Source organism: Neomonachus schauinslandi, chromosome 10, assembly GCF_002201575.2.
Source record: "Neomonachus schauinslandi chromosome 10, ASM220157v2, whole genome shotgun sequence".
NCBI classification, from domain to species: domain Eukaryota; kingdom Metazoa; phylum Chordata; class Mammalia; order Carnivora; family Phocidae; genus Neomonachus; species Neomonachus schauinslandi.
Genome location: NC_058412.1, coordinates 6212654 through 6239122, shown reverse-complemented (window position 1 = coordinate 6239122; position 26469 = coordinate 6212654). Strand labels below are relative to the sequence as shown.

The following is a 26469-nucleotide window of genomic DNA, read 5'->3' as shown; positions in this document are numbered from 1 at the left end:
TGTGGTAGACAGTGTTGAAATGCAGGGTTTTATTTAGCAGTCTTAAAATCTGCTGTAATTTAACATAAAATGGCTCATTGATCAGTAGATGACAGTTGAGGTTTTGAAACCAAGAAATTTATTTATTTTTTTAATTTACCATACCATATAGGCTGATGTGATGCTTTAATGGCATTTTATCATTTTAAAAACACTTAAAATTTTCTCACGTTTTTAGGTCTAGTTATTTTTTGTTCTAGTTATTTGAGGTTTTTAGTCTGAAAGTTAAAAGGGGAATAATTTTCTTAAATGGCAGCAGTGAAAAGGTAGGGGAAGATGTTATTTCAGTGTAATGAAGCTTAATGAGTTTTCATCTTTATGTTTAGCCCATATAATCTGGTATCTCCTGTTTATGTGATGTTGGCTACAAATAAATGCTGTAGTTATAAATCTCGCTAAACAATGGATTCCCCATTAAAAAAAAATACATCTTATTTAGGAGATACACTCTAGGGTATAGGATATAAAGTAAGCTCTAGGAACTTAGAGTAAAAATATTCCTGGAATCCATACTGGGGTGTTCTCATATATATTGAGACTTTTTTTGGTCTTGCTTAAGGCTAATCTTTTTTTGTAAAGAATAGTATTAAGAGTCCATTCTGCCTTTTTTTTTTTTAAGAGATTGTGAGTTAATATTTGTAAATCACTTAGGAACTGGTACGTGGTAAGCCCATAAAAATGTTCAGGAGAAACTCTTGTCACATTGTAAGGTGTAAAACTTTAGTTGCTTAAAAAACCTTATATTAAATCAACAATCTGAAAATTTAAATACTGTACTGGGTCTTAAATTTGGGTTTGATATCTTACAGACTATGAGTAAGGCTCTTTTTCTTTTGTTTTGTCACTTGCATTATTAAAAATTTGGAGTTGTATTTTATTGGTTAGTTTCATTTGATAAATCTCATCACATTTTGATTTGTGTAATTGTTTATCCCCTTCTTTTGTTACGTGTTTTTTCCATAGCCATTCTTTGCCCCCTACCTTTACACGCCAAGGTATTACCCTGGCGGCTCCCAACACCTCATCTCACGTCCATCAGTAAAAACGAATTTGCCCAGAGATCAGAGCAATGGCCTAGTAAGTATAAAAAAGGGTAACTAAAGTATTAATCTAATAAGACACATAGACAGCAGTAGAAGTTTGGTTATTTTCTTTCTGTAGCAAAAGAATGCAACTTATTTTATAAATAGTTTTAAGACACATAAGCTATTACTAACATAAAATGTGTTTTGTTTTCATTTCTGAATGTCTATGGAAGGAAAATGACTAGTGGCCTCAGTGTTTAGTTGTTTACAACGAGAGTTTCTGGCTTATAGTGCAGTGTCTGTTACCAAAACTTTAAAAACTAAACCTTTACATCTGCTAATTTCTAATATCTTTTTACAAAAACATACATACATGGTATCTGTGTGTGTGTATATATATATAAAGCATATATATATATATGTTAGCCCTATGGTATAAAAATTCGAGGATATATTGGAAGAGCATTTTAATCTAATGGCAGAAATTAAATAGGATAAGGGAATTACTCAAATGTATGATTGAATCTAATCCGAAACAAAATACATTGTAAAATATTACGTGTTCCTGATGGTCAGCTTAGTTTAACAATTTAAAAAAAGAAATTTCCTGTTAATATATTTTTATAAATTAGAAGGTCAAAGCTATAGAACTTAAACTGTTATTTCAAATTTAAATGTCACTAAGGGAAACTCTTTTCATGTCCAGGTTTCAGTGTTGTCTCTGATCATGTTAGCATCGTGTTCATTCATCATCTTAGTTTGGCCCCACTCACCTTTCACCCACACTCTTGTTTTGTGTTGTTAGGAGGTTATCAAGGAGGATGCTGCTGAGGGGCTTCCTTCACCCACAGACTCCTTGCGGGTAACGGAGTAGTCTTGTGGTGGGAACACGAGCCTGTCATCGCTTCTGCAGCAGTAACAAGTGTCTTAGTTGTGGTGACAGCAGTCCCCTAACTCTGCATCTGTGTTGTGATGGCCGCTAGTGTAGAGTAGCTGATACTAATCATTGTAGTTCACGGATTAATTTAAAAGCTAATGTTTAACTTTACCCTTATTTCCTCCTGTTTTTCCGCTTTTTCAATGATATGGGATGGGCTCTTTTTTTATTGTCCAAGAAGGACGGGATTTTTCTAGCAGCCATCAGGAGCAGTCAGTTGGTGGTATTTGTTCCTTAGTGTTGAGCAATATTTTCACCTTTGATTATTTTTCTTAAGCCTACAGTTGATACTGCACATGTGGGATACTTCTGAAAGTATCCAGAATCACCCTTGAGACCACAAAAGGACATTATAAGCTAGATGGTGTAGACCAAAATGCATCTGTAGTGACTCATTCTTAATCTGGGTGTCCACAGTTTATGAAACCTTAGTGTGAATGTAGTACTATTTTTCTTCTTCTGTATTTTTATTAAAATAAAATTTCAAGATAAACAGAGGTAGTTCATTATGTAAAGGGAATTATTTAAACCTTTTTGGGCCAACACGTTAAAGTGGGTTTCTTAAAAAAAATTGTATAGGAAATCACTTTGTATATTTATTATTCAGGACTTTGTGTTTAATAAATATGTTTAATGTGGTGAGCCTTAAAATGTTCATTTACTCAATGTGGAATTTAGGAATCCAATTTATATTTTAACTTCTGTTGATTTATTTACAGAATGTTATGCCCACGTGGACATGATCAGTTTAATCTAGAGTTCTGCTGAAGTGTGGCATGACGGTTAGAATTACTGTGGGGGAAATATTACATCCTGAGCTTATCTGTAACTTTTAACTTAAAACATGCATTTGGGTAGGCAGTAGTTTTTTAGCTTTAATTTTCTTTGAGTTAATGTTAGTAAGAGAGAGAAAGAGAACCATTTTGGTGTTTTCATTGAGGAGTTGATGATTCTTTTTAAGTCATATAACATTTCAGCTGAAGTGTTTGAGTGAGTCCAATTATCCAGGAATAATAGACACAATAAACCATAATAATTCTGTTTGGGTGTTGGGCGAATCTTTAATGCGTGGATCATTGCCACGATATGCAAGAATGACTTTTAGTTTAGTCAGAGAACCCTTCATACATACATTCATGCATGTAATGTAATTCTCTAAGCTAAAATTCCTTAGCAAACTTTTGATGAAAAGCAGAGACTGTGAAGAATTTGATGGTCTTAACGACACAGACATGCTAAAATAGTAGCTATTCCTATGCTTGAGTATGTGAACAAACACTTGTAATTAAAAGATATCTGTAGTTTCTTTCAGGGACCAGCGAAGGAGCATTAAGCAAATTTAAAACGAGTTTTTGGGGAAGGGGAAATAATGCAATTCTTGTGATGTGTTTAGAAACCCAGTAACAAAGAATAAAGGTGCTCTGCATATATTAGTGCCTTTGTTTAGTAAAATAACCGTACTATTTGCTCTTCTTTTAATATTAAAAGATAGTTTTGTGATTGGCTTAATGAATAATAAGTGCTTACCAAGCTTTCTTTGCTTTTAAGAAATTAACAATGACAATAGCATGTAAAATTTGTTTGGTAGAAGACTAGTAAAAATAGACAACTTAGTTCAAAGCCAAATCAAAAGCAGTGGTGGAAATGTGAAGTACCTGTACATGGGAACATTGTCCAGGATCTTTTTGGGTGAACCAACATAGAAGTAGTTAATATAAAAATTATTTAGCCCTTTGTGGCTCATACGGCTTTACAGTCCTGTAGTAGAAAGTTTCATATTTCTGAGATAACAGGACTATGGGTTGAGTCCATCTGCTTATTCAACTGTCCTCCTGTATGCAACAGTTGATGACAAGAGCTGCTTATAGATAAGTCAGGAACCACACAAATACTTTTGGATAAATTGTCTAGTCATTACAGACACAGAGTAATGAGTAAAAATAACAACACTGCCAATAGAGCAAGACCATAAAGAGTTAACCAGCTGTTATTTTCAACATAAATGGTCCCATCTTTTTTTACCACAAGGAATTCTGATAAACCTTTATAAAGTAGATCCTAATGAAACAATTGGTTTTTCTCACATTAAGGAACATTGTAATGATTATAGCTTGTGAAGGCCAGCCAAGGACTTACCAGATAAGTTATAGATATGTCCAAGTGTTTCACAAAAGTGAAGATGTAAAATACAAGACTCTGTGCTCACTTAAAAAAATAATTTTATATAGAGAAAATATATGCCAAATCTTCTAAAACTGGGGAAGAAAATTAACATTGGACCCAAGATATGTTTCCCAGAAGATTGGAGCTAGAAAGGACCAGTAGTTTTCAAACTTTCAAAGCAGAGAAGTTTCTTTCAGAAATGAAATATTAATCAGAACTCTAGTTCATAAAACCAGTAAAAGCACAAGTGTGGCCCCCACCCAGGACTTGGCTTCCCTCTTAAGGATCCTCAGGAACACTAGAACCCATGGCCTCATTTAGCTCCACGGTACAGAATACCATTCAGCCTGGGTCAGTGACACTTGCCTGCGGTTCACAGGAGGGGAGTGCCAGATGTGGGACTGGAATCCACATGCCCATGTCGCAGCCCGTTCCTCAGACGATGCTGCCTTCTTTGCTCCTGTTAATACTAAGTGTGGCTTAGCCAGGTATTTGATCTTAAGTCAAATAGACGCTGGTGGTTAGCTCTTTGCCTTGGACAAATTACTTAACCTCTTGGATACCCAACTTCATCTGGAAAAAGCAGACCTACCACATAGGCCTGATGTAAGGATTACTCAGCCTTAGGACACTTTAAGGACTTTATTATTATTATTATTACTACACCAAAGGCCAAATTTCATGGAGCTTTAAAGACTCAGAAACCAAAACTGTTTCATGTTAAATTACCTCTGTCTCATTGGTAGGAGTAGTGTACAAATACACTAGTCAGTGTAGATTAACTCAGCCTTTTATCTGTTGATGCTTCTCTGGCCCAAAAGGTGTCAATTGGCTTGTTTTCTTAGAATTGAGAAGGATTTCTAGGTTATTTGAATGCTCCAAATACTTTAAAATTTTGACAGCTTTCCAGGGAATTTACTTGGTGCCTGTGCTTTCTTTCAGTCCAGGTCCCACTAGGAGTAGTGGCATCCGAGCATTCTGTGACCATGAGGGGGAGGACCCAATGGGGAGGACTTGTCTCAGGCCAGGGCGCCTCAGCGGCATTTTGTTATGGTCTTTCAGAGTTGCTCTTAGGAGTACTGGAGTCAGTTTTTATTTAAGGTCTGCTGCTCATGGTGGAAACTATTTTTCACTGAAAAGCAGTCCTTCAAAAGCAGGAACGATACAGCATTTCTTTCCTTCTTATCCTTTCTTAAATTATTTAGCACTGAGTTCTCCAGGTGCCTGTGTGATCACTCACTGGCTCAACAAATTTACTGAGTGTCTACCAGGCACCATCCTAGTAGGATATCACAGTGAACAAAACTGATGAAACTCCTGCCCATATCGAGCTTGGGGGTTCAAAGGCTGCCAAGGGAATTATCCGGGCTCCAAAATCATTCTTTCTCAGGCTTCTGTGCCTCAGGGTTTACTTGATACCTTTAGGCAGCTGTATTTAGATCACTTACATACCACTTTGAAAAGGCATGAAAAATTGGGATGCCTGGGTGGCTCAGTCAGATAAGCGTCTGCCTTCGGCTCAGGTCATGATCTCAGGGTCCTAGAGTCCCACATCAGGCTCCCTGCTCAGCGGAGAGTCTGCTTCTCCCTCTGCCTGCTGCTCCCCCTGCTTGTGCTCTCTGTCTGGCAAATAAATAAATAAAATCTTTTAAAAAAATAAAAAAATTAATTAAAAAAAAGACATGAAAAGAATTAATACCCAGTGTCATTGTGAAGAACTTCAGAAGTGCAAAGACAGTGTTAATGACAGTATCCTTAATTCCAGTGTGCTGTTAGAGATCAATGAAAATTACTGAATTAATAAAGGTATTAAAAAGGAAGGTCTTGGTTTTCATTAAAATGGATCCAATTGGCAGAGTAACTAAGTAAGTAAAAAGTAAAAAAAAAAAAAAAAAAAAGTAAAAAAAGATGGGGCTCAACTGTAGATAATTTTTATTTCCACCACTGGCTTAGAACTTTTAACCTGTTTTTGAACAAATGTATGTCCAAATCAAGCTGTCTCTCATTGTTCAGGAGCAGAATTGGACGAGAAAGTTAAAGATGCCTTGGGTAAGGAATGGGCTTGTTTTAGGTTTTGTTTAGAGTGTAGGATCCGGACAGGTACTCGCTGCCACCTCTCAGTGGCTTTTCTCAGGGTCATTCACACTTTCTAAAGTATATTAGAAGTACGTTTTTATTATTCTGTCTCGTATGGAAAAGTATTCAACTTATTTTTACTTTAATAATATAGTGGAAAATTGTATTCACTTTGGGCTTGAAAGTCTTTGTGCCAGACAAACTCAAGAAAACGTTTTTCCCTAAGCAATTAATAAACTGCCACAGAATTGATAGAGAGATTTCCACAGAAATATACTGCAGTAATGAGATCACTGAGATACTAGAGTACAATTAGAGGTTAAAAAAATAAAAAATCACATTTATTGCAGTTTTTAGTACTTTTGTTTTTTTAAGATTGCCCTTAAAATGTAGGTTAAGCCTCATCTGTCAACTTTGACCTCATTATTATTTCTCATGTAATTTGAAGAATAAGTTATATTTTCCAACTAGGTTAACAATAGCTTTCTTTTGTGTTTGGGGTATCTTAAACTAAGCTGTAATTTCATTAGGACTCCTTTTTGATGTTTTTTTCAAGTCTTCACAGATATATAGATAGATACATAGTAACTTTCTGAAAATCCTATTTATAAGGCTGGTATGTAAATTAGAAAGAAAGGTTTCCGTTAGGTATTGCAGATATTGAGTAGGTCAGAAGGAGAACATCTGACATTAGGCTAGCAAAGCCCTGTCCTTTATTAAAACAATGTTGGAAATTAACTTTGAATCAATATTGTCAGTCATCTGTAGATTATTTTAACTACTTAACATTTTTTGCCACCAACCTAATGGGTACAGAAAAGTAAGTAACAGCAGTGGCATCTGCTTTGAATGCGAGTTTTTAAAAATCTACATCACTAAAATAATTATGTTAATCATGGTATGCAGATATTTTTTGCCATTACAGCATAAAGCTGTAAGGCTGTTAAGGCCTTTCTTTTCAAATGGTGTTTTAGTGCATCTGTCATGTGCCAAATGCCCAATGAAACAAAACCCGAGTTTGAAAAGTGTATTTCTGAGCATTAAGTATAGTGTGGCTAGATAATATTTCATTTTATGAAGTGATCATGTGAATTCCAAGTGCTTAAGTCTTATTATTAAATTGGTTAACTTTAGTTGTAGTGTTTTAAAATCAGAATATTTAAATACCAATTTTACGTTGGTATGTGGTAGGAATACTGACTTTTCAGAGCAAGTTTTATTTACCCAGTTTTCTTGTTGAATGTATGGCCTATGAGTCATTCGTTTAATGGGAAGACTATGACTTTTGAGAGTACAATTGTAAAGTTACGAAGCCCATGTTAATGCCATTAAACTACTGTGTGTGTGTGTGTGTGTGTGTGTTTGTGTGCGCGTGTGAGCGTTCCTTGCTTTGTGCTGCTGCAGAGGGTGGTGTGTTTAAAGTTATGGAAAGTCTGAGGAATGACAGGCGTGCTGCCTATGTTTATTTTATGTGCCTGTTTGATGTTTTACTTAAGCTCGTGTCCTTCATTCTGTTTTATTCCTTCTTTAAAGCCGTGTGACTCTGGGTTTAACAAACAAAGACAGGTACAGAAATTTTCAGTGAAATCTTACTCACTTTTCTTATTAGACTATTAGAAGCAATCTTTGGCACTTTCACGCTGGGCTGTTGATAAATCTGTGCTTATTTCAGTGCCTTGGGTTTATTTTAATAGCTGCTTTCAGCCTTTGCATGGCACTCATTCTGGCTAATCAATTCTAAGCTTATTTAATAAATTTACCAAAATGATAATGTTTCAGAGTGTAGTTTTAATCTACTTACAATATAAAATAATACAGTTACATCAAGGTAATTCTAGTCTGTTTTGTTATCTTTGCTTTTTCCTGAAGAAATTCTGATTTGTGTGCATTTTGAAGTTTATACTTAACAGTTTAAACAAACTAACATCTTCTTTATTCAAATATCCACATTAGAAATTTTTAAAAAATAAATTGTGATATTTGCTGAAATGATCTGTTCTAGACTTATAGCAGGTATATTTCAAGTAAGAATGCATGATAAACTTGAAAGTATTACCATCCTTTGTATTGTCAAAGTAACATGATTAGTTTTCTATTAATTTACCTGTTGAATTATTAAGTATGCTTTTTCCTTATAACTTTTGTACTCTTTCTCCTTCCTTTGATGAGATTTCCATCCAAAAAATAATTATTTTGGTTACTAAGATTAATTTGGTTTAAAAATAATTGTATTGTATGTGATTACTTTAGCAACGACCTGGCAGATAATTACCATTTCTCCTACTCATAGAAGCATATTGTAAAATATTTTAACTTATAGATAATTTACTCTATCTTGATAAAGCCCTACTTAAATCTAATCAAGAGTCAGACTAGAGCTTTGATGGAATTACAGGGATCTTCTGTTCATGTGTGTGTCTGTCTTATAAAGCTTCTAAAAGTCATTCAGGGAATATATATTTTCTACATAATCCCCAATGATAAGTTGTGGGTTTTTTTTGAGAAATTAAGTTTTAAAATAATTGATAAAGTGCAAGTTTTAAAGACTCATAAAAGTAAAATCATATGGAGCTTTCTCTTTGAAAGGACAAGAGTAGTATCTATCAGCAGGTCTCTGTTGCTGAGTTTCCAGATTCCCTGTGGAAATAAGATACTCTAAAAGTTTACATTTCCCCCTAAGCTGGCAGAGTTAATTTGTTCCATGTCTATTATACTTTTCCTTTTTAAAAGCACAGTCAGAAATAAAGTTTTTGGGGGATTAAGAAAAAAACCTTTTTACTTTAAAATAATTTTAGACTTAAAGAAAAGGTACAAAAATAGTATTCCTTTAATGTTAACATCTTTCCTAACTGTAGTATATTTATTGTTCAAGAGCAGAAATTAAAGTGGTACAATTCTCTTGACTAACTGTAGACTTTACTTGAATTTCACCATTTTTTTCACTAATGTCATTTTTCTGATCCAAGATCTAATTCAGTTGTGTCTGTTGCTAATTATTTCTTAGAGTTCTCTGGTCTGTGACAATTCCTTGGTCCTTCCTTGTCTTTCATGACCTTAATTACCACTTTTAAGAATACTGGTCAGGTGTTTTGCAGATTGTTCCTCTGCTTGGGTTTGTCTTCTGGAGGTTATATATCCCTGGTAAGAGACCCATAGGAATGATGCAATGCCCTTCTCAGCGCATCCTATTAGAGGGTTGGTGCTGGGCCACAGTCTTACCTCTGGTAATGCCAACCTTAATCACTTGGTTAAGGTGGCGTCTGCCAGATTTCAACACTTGTGAAGTTTTATTTTTTCCTTTGTAATGAATAAATATCTTGGGAGAGATACTCTGCAAATAACCTGTTTCTGCTTATACTTTTGCCCATTAATTTTAGTACACATTGATGTTATCTTATGTGCAACCACTATTACTGTAATGTTTTCTTAATGGTAATTTTCTGTTTCTTTCCACATTTATTAATCCAACTCTATAAGGAAAAGCTGTCTTTTATTCCTCAATCATTTATTCAATTATTTATTTTCACTTATTCAGTCATTTCTTTATATCAGTATAGACTCATTCTATATAGAATAAGTTATAATCCAGTATGATAATTATTTATTTTGGTGATCAAACTGTTCATTTGTTATTTTTGAACCAAGAATATCTAAAGTAGAAATGTATCCAGAGAGAAGAGACAGGTTGAGGAATAAGAATATTTAGAAGACAGTATTAAAGATCATTTAAAAAATAAATATTATTCAACAATAAAAAAAAATGAAGTGCTAGTACATACTATCACATGGGTGAACCTTGACATTATTCTAAGGGAAGGAAGCCAGACACAAAAGGTCACATGTTGTATGGCTCCATTTATATAAAATGTCCAGAATAGGCCAATCTAGAGACAGAAAGATTCCTAGCTGACAGGGGCTGGGCATGGGTGTTGGAGGGATGGAAAATGACTGCTAATGGATACAGGCATTTCATTTTAGGGACGTGAAAATGTCATAAAATGAATTGTGGTGATGGTTTTACAACTATGCAAATATACTAAAGCCATTGAATCATACACTTTAAAAGGGAGAATTGTAGGGTATGTGAATTATAACTCAATAAAGCTTAAAAGGAAAGGAAGATAAAACAAGTATGGTTATTAAAAATTCATACAAAGGATTTGAAATTTCCATTGTAGATACTGGGGAATTATATTTTGAATATTGGCTATACTCATTCAGGCAGAAAATCGAACTATGTATAGAGGTATGAAAACTAAACTATGGAAATACTAGTGTTTTGCTGTTAGTATTTTTGAAACATTGTACCTCGGACCATATAACATATGGCATATTTAAAATTTATATTTAATTAAAAACAGACTATGAATAAACATGTTTGGTGCAGGATATTCCAAGTCATTAATTTTAAAACTTTTATGGGCCTGTCTCATACTTGCTAACCTGCTGAGACTCCCTGTCATAAAATTAATACTCCAACTCCCTGTTCAATATGGTCTCATTCCCTAGCTGTATTTATATGTAATATAGATGTATGCTGTGTATATACTATTTGTGTATATATTTACTTATCAGTTCATAAAGACAGTATCATTTATGCTTTCACATTACAAATAAAGTTTAACAACTGGCTACTAGGCCGTTTTGGCTGTGTTATAGTGTACTTTTGTCCTGATGATGATAAAAGATAGAAAATAAAAATTTACACATCCTTGAGGATAGGATAAATATTATTTATTTTAAGATTAGATTGAATGGTAAACAGGGCAGATCATTTGGAACGTTGTCTTTATCTGCTATGCTAGTTCATTTGTCTTCTCTCCATTATGGTTATAGTTTCTTTAAACTTTTCAAAAAGGAAAGTATGAAGTTGTTAAGACCTGCTAAGTTAGGGTTCTGGCCCACATCTACTAACCAGCTATTTATTCTGTGACTTTGAAGCCAAAACTTAACCTCTTTAGACCTCAGTGTCCACATCTGTAATTGAGGTGATCCATGTATAATGGACCACAGGGCAAATACTTCTTTAGTATGTCACCACATTCAGAAAACGTTTTTCTTCTAAATAAATGCTAGATTATTTATTATTGTGATTTTTCTTTTAAATGAGACCAAATTTTAATGGATTATATTTACTTTTATATGTGTTAAGAAGTAATATTGTTGTTTTATATTTTATATGCTTATTGTATAGATTCTTAAAGGGAAAATTTAAATTCCTTGGATATAAAATATGATCAAGATCTGAAAACTTTAGCTGTCATATTATTAAGGTAGTATGTAGAGACATTTAAAGCTGTTTAGGCATTTAAAAAATTATTTCAAAGATTTATTTTTACATTTTATATTTTTATAATACAGGCATCAGTAATTTTCCCTCTTTGTTCCTTTTTTTTTTTTTTTTTTTAAACTCCTCCTTAAGGGCTGTACCCTACTCTTCCACAGTCAGGCTGCAAACATTTGAGAAGTTAGCCTAAGCTTGGTTCATGGAATGTTCCATCTTCTTAGAAAAGTGGTTGTGATCAGGCTTTATTTGCTGTAATACAAGCTACTCCTTAAAGTAAAACAGTAGCTAAATCTATTCCCTAATGGCATTTCCCATACTACACACATTTACTGTTTTTAGCTTTAGTTTGAAAATTTGTTATTAATCAGAGTACTTCAGAGTGCAACTCTGTGAATGTTTCTCTGTCATGTGCTGTGTACATCTGGCACTAAAAGCTATTCATACGTGTATTTTTCCATGGCTCATCTAGGGATCAGGCTCAGCCTCAGGAGCAATGATACCACTAAATTCAATGAATGTGGATGCAGTATGTGAGAAACTGAAACAAATAGAAGGGCTGGACCAGAGTATGCTGCCTCAGTATTGTGCAACCATCAAAAAGGTGATGTACAAATTTACCTGCCAACTGGAAGCAGGACTGAGGGTGTGGGTGATGGGGCTCCGTGGACAACGAACACTCCGTTTTTAGCTTCTCAAAGATGGATGCTCTGTTGAAATAGGAAAGCTCCAAATGAAAACATGATTCTTATTATTTTGTATCCTAAAATTGCCCTATTATTTCTTAGTTTATAAATGGATAAAAGAAAATAAAGTAGCTGTATTACAATGTTATTTTTTAAATGACCTAATGTAAGTAGAAATGCCTTGATGAGAAATACAAAGCTCTATGGAGCGTCACAGTTAGAGTAATAATGATTCATGTCTCCAGTATGCAGCATAGAACATTTGAAGCCTTTTTATATGTTATTTTCTTTGATTATATTACTTATTTGTGACTTAATAATTATCAGAGTAAACCACACTTCATTTTCCCCAAACTGTTACTTTTGTGTCTTAATAGGACTTACGAGTGTGTCCCATTTGATGAACCTCATAGGTTTGGTTAACACGTTTGAGGAAGTTTATTTCTTCCTGGGTCCTGTTCTTGCCCTTCTAGTAGCTACCACAAAGTTGGACAGTAATGCCTGGGATTGAGGGAAGGCTTCCCATGTTATGCAAGGCTGTGTCCCTGTTGTAGTAGATATTTCCACTAAATACGCTTTTTATGTTTTTTCTAGCAGAGAACTATAGTAAAGTAAACATTAATAACAAGCCTCTAATGTTTGCACACTTTAAAGAATGGCATCTAAAAAGTTTTGTGAAGAATTATGAGCATGTATAGATACCATTTTACTAATCTCAGTCTACATTTAGGAAACATAAACTACGTTTATGTCAGTTTCCTTACAGCTCTGGCTAGTGCTAATCCCTGTTTGCAAAAGCATCAAGCGCTGCCTTTCTGAGGTGCAAACCTGACTCCTCCAGGCAGCTTGGGTAGTGTCAGGAGAGGGTGAGGCCTCCAACTTGAATCCTTGGCAGTTTTGTTTCCATTATGACAGCATCTTCTTCCCACTCAGCTTTGCCGGCAGCCCTGGCTTCCGAGGCCCATCCTAGCGCCTGGTCTCTTAAGTGTGGCGAACTGCCTTGCATTTCTGCATCAGGACCTCTGTCCCAGGACTGCTCTGTACACTCATGTCTTCAGAATTAACTTGCAGACTGAACATTCCATCAGTTTTAAACAGAAGTATTCCATCATTTTGCCATAGTTAATAAAGCCAGGTTGTGTATTTTGTAAAATCAGCAAGCCACCTATTATTAATAAAGAAAATTCCATCTGTTCTTCTTTGGCAGAAATTAGAATTACAGAGACCCAATAGTGATACAGTCATTTTTGGTGAATTTAATAAATTGGGAAATTAGTGGGTGGACATTCTTTGGCTGAAGTTATCTAATATAACTGATAAACAAGCTTGTCAGAGTTTACTTCATTTAGAACTTTGTCTGTGACTGACATACTTACAAGGACAGACGTCTTTGCCCCCTCCCGGGAGCTTCGTTCCTGTTCATATTTTACAGGATTAGAGGAGAAAAACTAACGGTTTTGTTTATTGTTCATGGCAGTGTGTAGGTAGCTTTGGAAATAGTTTGGAGGGTTACCTCTTTGGTTGGTCCCTGAAGAGTGATTTGTTTTACTTTTGTGCTTACAACACTTGGAAAAATACGGAGTGGCTGATGTTGTTCAAAGTCAGCATGCTTACGATATTATTACGTAGGATAGTAAACTTGTTTAGGTCAATATTTTCTAGTCAGTAATGACTTTCTTAGTACTAAATATAAATGTACTTTTTAATCACTAATAATTCAGATACCTCCTGTTTTGTGTGTCTTTATACTTGCATTTATTTTTATTCAGGCAAACATAAATGGCCGTGTGTTAGCTCAGTGTAACATTGATGAACTGAAGAAAGAGATGAGTATGAATTTTGGGGACTGGCATCTTTTTAGAAGCACAGTAAGATATTTTATGTTTATAGAATTATGTATAATATTGTATGAGGCAAGTGCTAATCATTACTGGTCCAAACTGCTGTTTTTCTGTATTTTTAAAAAACATGTAACAAATGCATTTTACACTTAAGTACGACCCTTGTCTATTATGTTATGCAGAACATACATAGCAGCACGTGGTAACCTTTCCTTTGGGCATTTCACTTGGAGATTTGGGGAAGAGGTGACCTGCTGATTCTCCATGCTTTCATTGACGAAGGCTTTCTCTTTGAACTGCCTCTAGTCAGGCTCCCTAAGCCTCTAGGCCTCGACCTTGGTGTCTATCCTTGTCAGGCCTGCATCGCCCAATTTTAGCAAGGATCATCATGTTAAGTCAGTTTAGGAACAACCCCCACCCTCACTATCTGATCATCCTTCGTCCATGATCAAACTCCTCATTCCCCACCAACCCCCCAGATGATATCTGATCATTCTGGCCTGCCTTCAGCGAGAATCCTGTCAAGTTGGTTCAGTCAGAATTCCCCCTTAACCTTGATGTTTCCTCTTAGCAATTTTCTACCCACTGACCCCCACCCCACTGCTTGCTATAAATGCCTTCTCGTCCATGCTGCTTTTTGGATTGAGGCCAATTCTATCCTGAGGTCTCTTTTCACCCGTTGCAGTAGTTTCTGATTAGAATCTGCTTTCACCACATTAGCCACTGTCCAGCTCTGGTTCTCTTTGACACACTACAGTTGCATTCTGTTTTGTTCTCCAGTTAAATTTTAAACTAAAGTAATAATAACATAATGGTCAAATTAGAGTGCAATACGTATATGATGGTTTTGCCATTCCTTCTTTTAGTATAGTTGAAATGAAAGATAAGCAGATATATTTCAAATTCATTAGAAACTCACAAGAAGTCTGCTTTCTCATTTTCATTGTAATAACTATAATGTTTTATTTTTAAAAATATTTTCTAAAGCTTCTAAAATGTGATTGCTCAGTGTGGATATTAATGTTATTTTTTTTCTTCTGTTAAGGTACTAGAAATGAGAAATGCAGAAAACCAAGTGGTCCCTGAAGACCCACGTTTACTTAGTGAAAACAACAGTGGCCCAGTTCCTCATGGTGAATCTGCTCGTCGCTCTTCACACAACGAATTGCCTCATACCGAGCTTTCCAATCAAACTCCCTACACACTGAACTTTAGCTTTGAAGAACTGAATACACTTGGCCTAGATGAAGGTGCCCCACGTCACAGTAATCTAAGTTGGCAGGTATTTATTAAATGTCATTTTTCATATTACTGAAGAGGAGTAGGGCGATTTTAATTCACTGAGAATATGTTGGTGCATTTATGTAGTCATTCAGAAAATACTTAATGAATACTTCAGTGGACAAGACAGAGGGCTCCCTATTCTTAAGGAACTGTATTTTTCTGAAGAGGACAGTGAGTAAAACAAAGCAAAAAAATAAGATCTTTCTGGAAATTGGCAAGAACTGTCAAAGCAATAAACTAGGGTAATGGCACAGAGAGGCAATGGGAACTGGGCTGCTTTGGTTAGGCTGGTTAGCAGAGTTCAGGCGTCACTTGCTATTTTCTTGTTAAATTCATTCATCAGTGGCTAAGATACATCCATTTTGGAAATTTACCATATATTATCCCTTTGAGCAGCATAATCTGGTTTTCAGTACCTATACCCAGTATTCATGGATATTCATTTTATTTCTGTTATCTGATACTAGATATGGGTGACTTTCTTCTTTGGATGTTCTTAGCAGACAGGAGCCTGGGGAGGATCAGGAATAAAGAAGAAAGTGAGAGACACATGAGAAGGAGTAAGGAGAGAATAAGAAAAATAAACTGGGGAAAAACAGAGTAGGATGCAGAAAAGAGAGGAGACAAGCCAAGGAGGAAACGCAGTAAGTAGCTGCAGAGAGAAACTGTGCTGACAGGGAGCAGTATTTAGGAAAAGCAGCACCTGGTAGGTCTACCATTTTTAAGGCAGTTTGGTTTGGCTTGGTACTAAAAACACTTTTTTGTTGTCAGTATCTTTTTATATCACCAAGTACCTTTTTCTTTATGTTGGGAAACTGTTTTATCATTGGGTACTGACTGAGATAAAAATTCCCTTTTACGAGAAGATAAGTTCACACTTGACTCTTTTGTCCCTGTGTTTCTGAGCAGTGCTTCCTTTCTTTTCCCTGGGATTCCTTTCAGCATTACATAAGAAATACTCCTTCTCTGCTTTTCCACACTTGGTACTTCCTCCCGTGACCTGGGAACTCCTAGTCTTCCCATCCATGCAGCAGCTCTCCAACAGTCTTGTAATCTCAGAGTCCCCTTGCACTTTTAAAAATGATTGAAGACCCCAGAGAGCTTTTGTTTATGTAAGTTGTATCTGTATATTACATTAGAAATAAAAACTGAGAAACTTTAGAAATACTTACTAATTTATTTAAAAATAAACCACTTATGTGTTAACATAAATAACATTTTTATGAGAAATGGCAATATCTTCCAAAACAAGACAAACTTTAGTGAAAATGGGATTGCTTTGCAAATCTCTTTGATGCCTGGCTCAATAGAAGGCAACCAGACCCACTGCCCCATATCTGCTTCTGCATTAAATCTCTTGTGACCTCACACACCGTGGACCTCTGGAAGCCCCACTGGACACACTGGGGACGAGAGTGAGAGGCACTGGTATTGTCCTGTGATGCTGTGATGAGAGTTGTTTAGACCTCCTGGGTCCCCGAAGTGGTGTGTACACACTGCATTTGAGAGCGGAGATGGCGCTGTCCGTACAGTCCGAATCCACTTGCAGGAGACCTTCTCAAGGAGACGGGTCGTTTTCTTCCTGTGGGAGGAAGACTCTTGGCCTTATTTCTGCTTCTTTGCTTCATTCAGCCTTTACTCGTATCCCTTCTTAGACTCCTTGGTTCTTTTTCTTCCATTTCCCTCCTCTTTTTCCTAATCTGTATTCTTTACTCCTAAAACTTCACATTGGAAATCAAACTTTTAAAAATACTTAATTTCTCTGTTTACTAGGACCTGACTGTTGGCCTCATGGCTTCCATTTCTGTTGATTTGGATCCTGTATTTGTCTTTTCTGTTGCACCCTATACTTTATTCCTTTTAAATTATTATTTTTTTTGACATTTAGAGTACATTTTCCCAATTGAAACTTGTGTCGTACACGTTGAGAAAGGTTCCTTTTTTTTTTTTTAAGATATTTAGTGAATACTTCTTTTTTTTCTATTTAAAACTATTTTTTTTAATTCCAATAACCAGTGCTCATCAGAGAAAGGTTCTTTTTAACATGCATTGAAAACTTGACTGTTTTGTTTTTGAGATATATCTTAACTCTAATCTTCTTTGTCTTTTCTAAGAGGAATTTTTATATTTTATCAATGAAGGTGACTTTTACCTTAAATAAAAGCTAAAAGTTTAAAGTGATAAAAATAGGTGCTAAGATTATTTGTTAATACAACCTTTAATTATACTTTTAAATATTAATAATAAACTAACTTTATTAAAATTTATATAAAGCTTTCTAATAACAGTAAAATTATCCGTAAGTTCACAGCTTTCATTAAACTGTCTTATGTACAATTATTTTAAAAGAATTTGGTATTTTGAGGACTTTAAAAATTCTGAGTGTACATATATATTTCCTAAGTTGATATTTATTATGCTTTTTTTTTTGCTTATTTGCATTTTTAAATTTATTTTTTTCTGTCTTCACAGTCACAAACTCGCAGAACCCCAAGTCTTTCGAGTCTCAATTCCCAGGATTCCAGTATTGAAATTTCAAAGCTTACTGATAAGGTGCAGGCCGAGTATAGAGATGCCTATAGAGAATATATTGCTCAGATGTCTCAGTTAGAAGGGGGCACAGGTTCCACAACAATTAGTGGCAGATCTTCTCCACATAGCACATACTATATGGGTCAGAGTTCATCAGGGGGCTCTATTCATTCTAATCTAGAACCGGAGAAAGGGAAGGATAGTGAACCAAAGCAAGATGATGGGAGGAAGTCATTTTTAATGAAGAGGGGAGATGTTATAGATTATTCTTCATCAGGGGTTTCCACTAATGATGCCTCACCCCTGGATCCTATTACTGAAGAAGATGAGAAATCTGATCAGTCAGGCAGTAAGCTTCTCCCAGGCAAGAAGTCCTCAGAAAGGTCAAGCCTCTTCCAGACAGATTTGAAGCTTAAGGGAGGTGGACTGCGCTATCAAAAACTTCCAAGTGATGAGGATGAATCTGGGACAGAAGAATCAGATAATACTCCACTGCTCAAAGATGATAAAGATAAAAAAATTGAAGGGAAAGTAGAGAGAGTATCAAAGTCTCCAGAACACAGTGCTGAGCCGATTAGAACCTTCATTAAAGCAAAAGAATATTTGTCAGATGCCCTCCTTGACAAAAAGGACTCATCCGATTCAGGAGTGAGGTCCAGCGAAAGTTCTCCCAATCACTCTCTTCACAATGAAGGGGCTGATGATTCCCAGCTTGAAAAGGCAAATCTCATTGAGCTTGAAGATGATAGCCACAGTGGAAAACGGGGAATACCACATAGCTTGAGTGGCCTGCAAGATCCAGTTATAGCTCGGATGTCCATTTGTTCTGAAGACAAGAAAAGCCCTTCCGAATGTAGCTTGATCGCCAGCAGTCCTGAAGAAAACTGGCCAGCATGTCAAAAAGCCTATAATCTGAATCGAACACCCAGTACTGTGACTCTGAACAACAACAGTGCACCAGCTAACAGATCCAATCAGAATTTTGATGAAATGGAAGGAATGAGGGAGACTTCACAAGTCATTCTGAGGCCTGGTTCCAGTTCCAACCCAGCTGCTATTCAGAATGAAAACCTAAAAAGCATGACGCATAAGCGAGGCCAGCGTTCAAGTTACACAAGGCTCTCCAAGGATTCTTCAGAGCTTCACGCAGTGGCCTCTTCTGATAGTGCAGGCTTCGGAGAGGAAAGAGAGAGCATTCTTTAAGAGAAATACGCAAGAGCAGAATAGTACTACTCTACCCCTATGACAGAATTGACCTGAGTTTATAGTGAAACCATCCATGCATGTCATCTTTGTATTTCATTCACAAATAATTAACAAATGGGAAAGTCTTTGGTAAAAAAAGCATACACTATACAACAGTGGAAAGTATAAGAAAGGGTGGTTGATCAGTCAGCCTCCACTGTCCTTGTAATTAGAAGCTTAAAAACTCGTTATTGGAACTTTCATTGGCACACAACCCCATAAAATTTTTAGAGACAAGATCTAAGTATAAAGAGAGGTCAGAAATATTATTAGATAGAAAGGGTGTGATTTGCCAAAGAAAATGGAAAGCTAGACACCCCTTTTATACAACATTCATTCATCAAATATTCAAAGGAAGACATGGTATTATATGAACCAGAAGCAAATTTTGCTCTTAAAGGGTAGAAGATAAGAATTTGTAGGTTATGGAGTAGCCTAGAGACTAAATGCTCTATAAATTGAGAACCAGTGTTGTATATAATAGACATATTGTTTAACAAGGGCTTTAAAAATTGATAAGAAGATGAATGAACAGTGCTCAAAATAGAGCCCCAGTGACAAGACCTTTTTGAGCTGCTAGGAGAGTGGCCTGTGGGCTCGTCTCCAAATCCCAGACCTGGCTATAAGCACCATCCACCAGCTTGAGAACCCATGCTTGTCTCTTCTGTGACTCTTTTAAATGGTGTGCCCAACTTTTCTTAGCCTAGCAATGAGAGAGAAAAATGTGAATTCTTTCTCTGGAGAATCAGGGAGACATGGGTAATAATAGGCTCTAATAAATATTCATTGACCAAGAGAATAAGGAAATAATTACATCAGAAAGGTCAGTGTCACTTGACAGATGACAAGGAAATATTTAATTAGGTAAAACTAAATTATTGTCTTCTATACCAGAGTAGAGTATATCTCTCTACTTCATCTATTCCAAAACTAACATGCTAACCTCAGGAGGACCATAAGAAAGGATATACTTCTTTAAAATGTTTTAAACTATAACAAAGCAAGGGTAAAAAGCAGATAAAACTGGTGAGACTTTCCATTTATTTTTAGCAGGGTTAAGAGAATGATCACATATAAGTATCGTATGGACTAGAAGTGGACCCTATCATCATGCATTGAATTTTTTTGTTGTTGTTTTAACTTAGCCTATTTATGTAGAATTAATTTTGGCAGTATATACTCAGTCACAGATAAGATCGTAGATGGTGAGATCGTAGAATGTGCAATTACCCAAATTTAGTGTTACATTTGTGATGGTTTTCACTTAATAGATTTTTATTAATACACTGAATAAATTATTTAGTGGACTAGTCATTGCACTAAATAGTTGCTGTTTTGGGTTTCATTGCCTTGATGTTTGAGTATAATCTAACATTTCCTTAAAGTGTTTATTTCGCATGACTTTAACAAATGGTTTTAACCAATTAAAAAAAGGCAGGATGTTATTGACATTATATATTGAAATGTTAACATTTTAGTATTTACAGTGCTTTAGTTCACAATATTGTATAATTAGTAATTATTTCAGAGGTGATATTTTGTTCTTTCTCCGGTGAGTAGGTGCAGCTTGATACCATTGTCGTACATTCTTTACGCTGTTTGTGAAGTTAATACTAGAGTATTAAGTGTACAAATAGATTTAGAAAACAATAAAAAAATTGCATGTTATTCTGACTCATGAATTTTTATTCACTACAGTGATGATGATTGACATTTTGATTACAAATAAAAGAGTACTTTGTGTGTGTGTTTTGTCGTATGTGTGTACAGTTTGTGAAGGATGTTCAGGTTCACGGGGCAGATGTGTGCTGAGCTGCCCGTAGTCCTTTGGAGAGAGCATGGCTCCTAGGTCCCCGCACCTGAATGGTGCCGTGGCATCCATGCCCGACGGCACAGCGCTCCACCGTGCATTTCTGTAGCTACAAGAAGTAGCTCGTCCAGATCCTGGGAGGATATCGACTTCATTTGTTATATGAGCATTGTGGAAAAGTTTTCTTCTCATACTGTTAACAGAAATTGACAAACCAGATGGCTTGTTGAGTCATACCATCATTCCTTTGAACCTCTGTGTCTATGTGTGCGTGTATGTGTGTCTATTTATACTGTATAGCTCAGTCTGATCCTCACATATACAAAACTCTGCTTTAAGCTGGGTGGAAAATGATAGAAAAGAAAATTGGTGCTTTAATCTTGCTAGTCCCTTCGATTCTGTGTCACTTAGAGTCTTACCATATTTTATAAACCATTCTGCCTCCACCATAAGCCACAGATAGTTCTGTTCACATAGAACATTAAGCCCAGTCATTCACCTTGGACATGTGGAGTGGTGCGTAGGAGTACAGCCCTCCTGCAGGGGAGACTGGAAATGGAAGGAAGCTATTGACATCTCTCAATTGATAAGATTTTCACAGTGCTGAACATGTAAGGTCAGCTCTCAAATTCTGGGAAATTTAAGCATTCGTAACTGAACCAACATTTCCAAAATTGACGGGAAAATCTGTTTTTGTGTGATATTTTATTTATGTGAGTTTTAGATAGCAGTCAATAATTTTAATTGCCTAGCCAAGTAATTTTAGAAATTTATTTGCTAAAATTCTCAACTTGAGGATCATTTGCATGTTGTAGTGCTTCAGTAAAATACATTTGTAATCATGATTTTTTTTTTCTTATAAATACTAACCATTAGAAAATACTGTTTGAATGAAATTAAATTCTTTATTCTTCTGGCTAAAATACTAAACTTAAAAGGTTTTAAGACTAGATAATTTTTGGTTATACCAGGAATTCTCAGCCTATTTAGAAGTATCCCAGAGTTTAAAAATCCCTGAATTCCTGGCTCGCTCTTGAGTAAATCAACACAACTACCCGGAAAAGAGGGAACTAGAGGTCACTGTCCCCTTCACTTTGTGGGTGAGTGACACTGAGGGAAAAGGAGGTAAAAGGGAAGGTGCGATAAAATTAATTTTGGCAAACACTTGAGACTGAACATCTAGGCTCCCTTATTCCCTACCTGCCCTTTTAGACTTACGCTGACACTCGGCAGAAGGGAAGAAGCAGGCGGGGAAACTTTCTTGCTTGGGGGTATGGGTGAGGGCTGGCTAGCCTGGGGTGGGCTATTTGAAATGATTGTATTTTTAATTTCCTGGTGGTGGTGCCCCCTACCCTTCCCTACCCCATAATTTCAAGCCTAGGCCATAATTATGGAAAATTAATTGAAAAATAGAAATTTATATATAACAGTGAGCCTGCACTGGATGGTCTTTTAATGGTTCAGCACTTCAGAAAGGTTGAGAATCCTTGGTTGAGACTGATTAACTAGAAAGAGAAGTTAAAATCTTACGTAATTTTAAACCCTTTCATGTTTAGGAAGAAAATGCGGCCCTTGAAATAGATACATCTTCAGAGGATCCAATTTAAACTGAGGTACGTAAAAAATTAGTTTTCAAATTCAACTAGTTTTAAGCCAGTTTTTAGACACAATTCTCACCAATTAGAGTATATTCTTACTGCTTTAAGAAACAGAGTTAAGTAAGAAACATCTAAAACCATCACTAGAAACGAACTGCTGTCCTCTACACAGCCAAAACTTTGTAAGTAAAGTTACTAGTAAAGCACAGTCTTGGTTTACACCGTCCTGAGTCCTCTGTGCCCAGGTCCCTGTGGTGGCTGAAAGGTTTCATTAATTCAGCCTTACTCGAACTCGGAGCAGAGCTTCTTGAATGGGGCTTGGGTGGCTTGTATAATTAGCTCCACCCTGAATTTCCCGTTACAGTGAGGCATCAAGAAAATAAAGAATTTATAAGAATATAAAAGGGTCCTGGAGAAGGAAGAGCAATTACTTCCAGACTCTTAGTAGTATGACTGTTGAAAAAGTCCATGAAAATGTCAATGATTTGATCTCACTGACGACCAAAGTTGGCAGAAATGTGAATTACACAATCTGTGTGATAAAAGGCGGTGTGACTGTTTTCAAGCACACAGTATTCTGAATGTGCCTATGGAGTGTAATCAGCAGTCATTTGTTTACAGAGAACACACTTAAGTCCTGAATTTTCTGAGTCTGAATATGGTTTTTGTAGTGCTACTTACATCAGTGATAGACATCAGGAGCCCTTTCTTAGTTTTGCCAAGATTTAACAAAATGTGAAATAATATATGAAACCAAATTATTAAAATTTGAATAAATGACCTTTTACTATTAAAACAAATATAGAATTACATGCTCCATATTATTCAAATTAAGCTGTTTGAAATAACTAAGATCGTCTTGATTACCCACTATCATTTTCTAATTCTAACATTTTATACTTATTTACCTTGTTTTCTTTCAAGGCAACAAGGGCTCTAGATCTTAGTACCTTGCCCGTAGACCATTTCTCGTGACAATTCGGTTAGCTTCTCACGGTCGGCTTCCTCACCAAACCTAAGGGGGTCAAGAAGATACTACCTACCACTCAGTAATCCTGCTACCCAGTCGCTGGAGAAGAGAGATTTGTTCACCTCTACCAGTTTTCTTTCCTAGTAGTTGTAAAATTTGAATTAGTTTTAATGAAGTTTTCTGTTTATGAAATTCTAGATAAAAGCCCAAATGTATAGCAAAAAGCATGTCAATGAACTTCACAAAACCCTACATTTCTATCTTCCAGCATCTTCTTGGTCAAATATGTAATAAAAAGTTAGATTGTTATTTTTAAAATTCTAGCTCCTGACACTAGCATGTTTTTAGCTAGCATGTTTCTGAGAACGCATACAATGTATATTGTTATAGTTAATGCACATTAAACTCTGTGTTCTTTAAAAAGTTATTTTCTTTTTGAGTTCTTTGTGTTTTTCTTCCTCTACCTTTAACCTGACTTCTTTTTGCTTTTTTTCTTAAGTTCTTTTTTTTTATATTGTCATATATTTATCCTATTTTACCATAAAGCATTCCTTAGCAGAATGGGACAGAACCTCAAGACAGCTTTTAGACCAAATCTTGGATTTCAGATAGCCAGTGGACCTCGAGTCAGTACTTGTCAAGTGAGTGAATAAAGTCTACCTTAAACTTGGAGAGTCTGCCCACAGGTCCTACGCTGTGTCTTAAAAATGCTGACTTGGAATGCCTTAACCCTGTGGCTTTGTGCTTTAGTTGCTTACAGGCCCCCAGGGTTCCCTGTCACTTTATCCCCGCCCTGCTACCTGTCTGGCGGCTGGAAGCTTTTCTGTCTGGGACTCTGGGAGTCTGTCAGGACATTTATACCAGGCTTTGCTAAAAACTCCCGGGGAGGGATATCCACAGCGCAACCTGATAAGCGCTATCACTTTAGAGTGTTAGGCCCTGTGTCCTGTGGGGACGTGTTTGTAATCCTCTCTGCACTTTAAGCTCTTTGTTTGGTACTTTGTGGAGATGCTCATCTTCAAAATTAATATAATTGTGCAGTCAGATTAAAATGCTTCACTTTATGTTTTACTTTAGGACGTTGAAAAAATTTCAAGTATGACTTAGCATGAGCATGTTTTCTCTGAGCCCAATGGGGGTACATCATTATTAGGAGAACATTTAGTATCAGGCCATCTCAGAGAACTTGGTAGGTAGGTTCACCTTATCTATAGCTCAGTCTTCCAACCTTTCTTTTAGTAGCATTATTTATTATTTTCACTGACCACCCCTCATTGCTCTCTGTCATTTATCTCAGGTTGATCACTCTAAGTTTGACCAAGAATGAGCATGTTATTCTGGGATTCTATACTGAATATTTTATATATGAGCGGGCCATTGTGTGTTGCTTGAAAATTTCTTTAGTAAGATAGGCTAACCGCTCTTAACAACCGCCCAATCTCATTGACTTAATACCATTGAAGTTTATTTCTTATTCCTGTGACAGTCACTGTCATCTAAATTGACATAAAGACTTGGAGACCCGTGCTCCTTCATCTGTGGCCTCACCAGGCTCCAAGGCTTCAGAGTCCTCGGGCCCATCTCACGCATTCCGTGAGCACAGAGGGGAGCAGAGAGGGTAGAGGACCGCACACCAGCCGTGTGCATGGTCCAGCAGGGAGGTGGTGTATACCCCTTCCACTGGCCTTCCTGAGTCCTGTGGTGGCTGTGAACTGCTGGGGATGCTAGAGTGTGAACTGCATGCCCTGCAGGAAGAGCGAACATTTTGGGGAGCATGCAGGAGCCTTTCTACTTAGATACTTGACATGGATTATCTGCGGCAGATTAAACACCGTGACTCATCTTGTTTTCCACTTTAACAGCAGTTTCTTCTTTTTGTTGACCTCTCTTTTAAATTTTACTTTGTATGCAGTTTTCTTTCTGGTAGGGAAGTCTGTTAAAATCAGAACACCTAACCTAGAAGAAGGATTTTAGGGCAGGGTGGTTTCCAATTAGCCGGTTCTTTCTGTGCACCCAAGAAACTTAACAAGATTTCTGATGTGGAACAGGCTGCAGGAAGAATTTCGCAAGGTAAGAATGGGAAAAGAATGAAGTTTCACAACTCCCCTAGAATGCTTTTCTATCCAAAGACTGAAACCATCCAGAATCTGCCTGACTTTCTGTTGCTATCGATTCTTTGAAATCTCTTCCTCCTGGAACAGGGGCAACAGCGACTCTCGGTTGCTTTTCCTTGGAGTGAGAGGTGGTAGCTTGTGGTGCTGGGAGGCTCCTGGCCCCAGGCGGGGGGAGGGGGGGGCTGCTGGTTCACAAAGACGCAAAACCCCTGCTAGCGACCACTCCTGCCCGAGAAATAGCGCCCCTGCCCTTAGAAGTCAGTGGGAATTAGACTTCATGTCCACAATTTTGTCTTTAAATGAACTCTCTGCAGTCTAACTCTGTTGACCACTTTCCAGTTTTTTCTTACCAGTACATCCTCGGTTCCAAGATGCACGTTTTTTCACTTTTTGACTTTTCTGAAATGTTTTGACAACCGGCACCATTTTTCTTTAGCCTTTCCTAAAGTAAGGACACATCCTACAGTTGATGGAGTCCTGTTTGGATTCATAAAGGACAATATTACTTTAGTATATGGCATGGTCATGCTGGATTGCACTTTAGCAATAGCAATGAGCTAGTGGTGATGTATATTTCACTGACCTCCAAGAGTCAACATTTTATGCCAAGTATTTGTGTTATCAGTTATTAGTCCTCCTATATTCATTTTGGATATTTAAAATATTGTTATGCATTTATTATAATAAAAATAGCTTACATTTATTGAACACACGTGCACCTGACAATGTTCTAAGACCACTACACATATTAACTAGTTTAATCTTCACCATAACTTCATGAAGTAATTACTATTATTTTCAATTTGCAAATGAGAAACTAAGTGACAGAGAGATTGATTTCCCAAGGTCACACGGCTACTAAGTG

At 36.4% G+C, this 26469-nt stretch overlaps 1 protein-coding gene across 6 annotated transcripts in view; it reads left to right on the top strand.

The window, feature by feature from the left end:
- The window catches only part of KIDINS220 (kinase D interacting substrate 220), a 99797-nt gene extending 78940 nt beyond the window's left edge, over nucleotides 1-20857 (top strand). For 2 of the 6 annotated variants that reach the window (XM_044918971.1, XM_044918973.1), the window contains exons 24-29: nucleotides 1003-1116; nucleotides 1870-1926; nucleotides 11997-12128; nucleotides 13980-14078; nucleotides 15097-15333; nucleotides 17808-20857. In XM_044918971.1, coding sequence (XP_044774906.1) covers nucleotides 1003-1116; nucleotides 1870-1926; nucleotides 11997-12128; nucleotides 13980-14078; nucleotides 15097-15333; nucleotides 17808-19070 — 1902 coding nt within the window. In that variant the 3' untranslated portion in view covers nucleotides 19071-20857. The remainder of the gene's footprint in view (nucleotides 1-1002; nucleotides 1117-1869; nucleotides 1927-11996; nucleotides 12129-13979; nucleotides 14079-15096; nucleotides 15334-17807) is intronic. The other 4 variants (XM_044918972.1, XM_021697756.2, XM_044918974.1 and 1 more) reach the window with 2 other exon arrangements.
- The last annotated feature ends 5612 nt before the right edge of the window (nucleotides 20858-26469 follow it).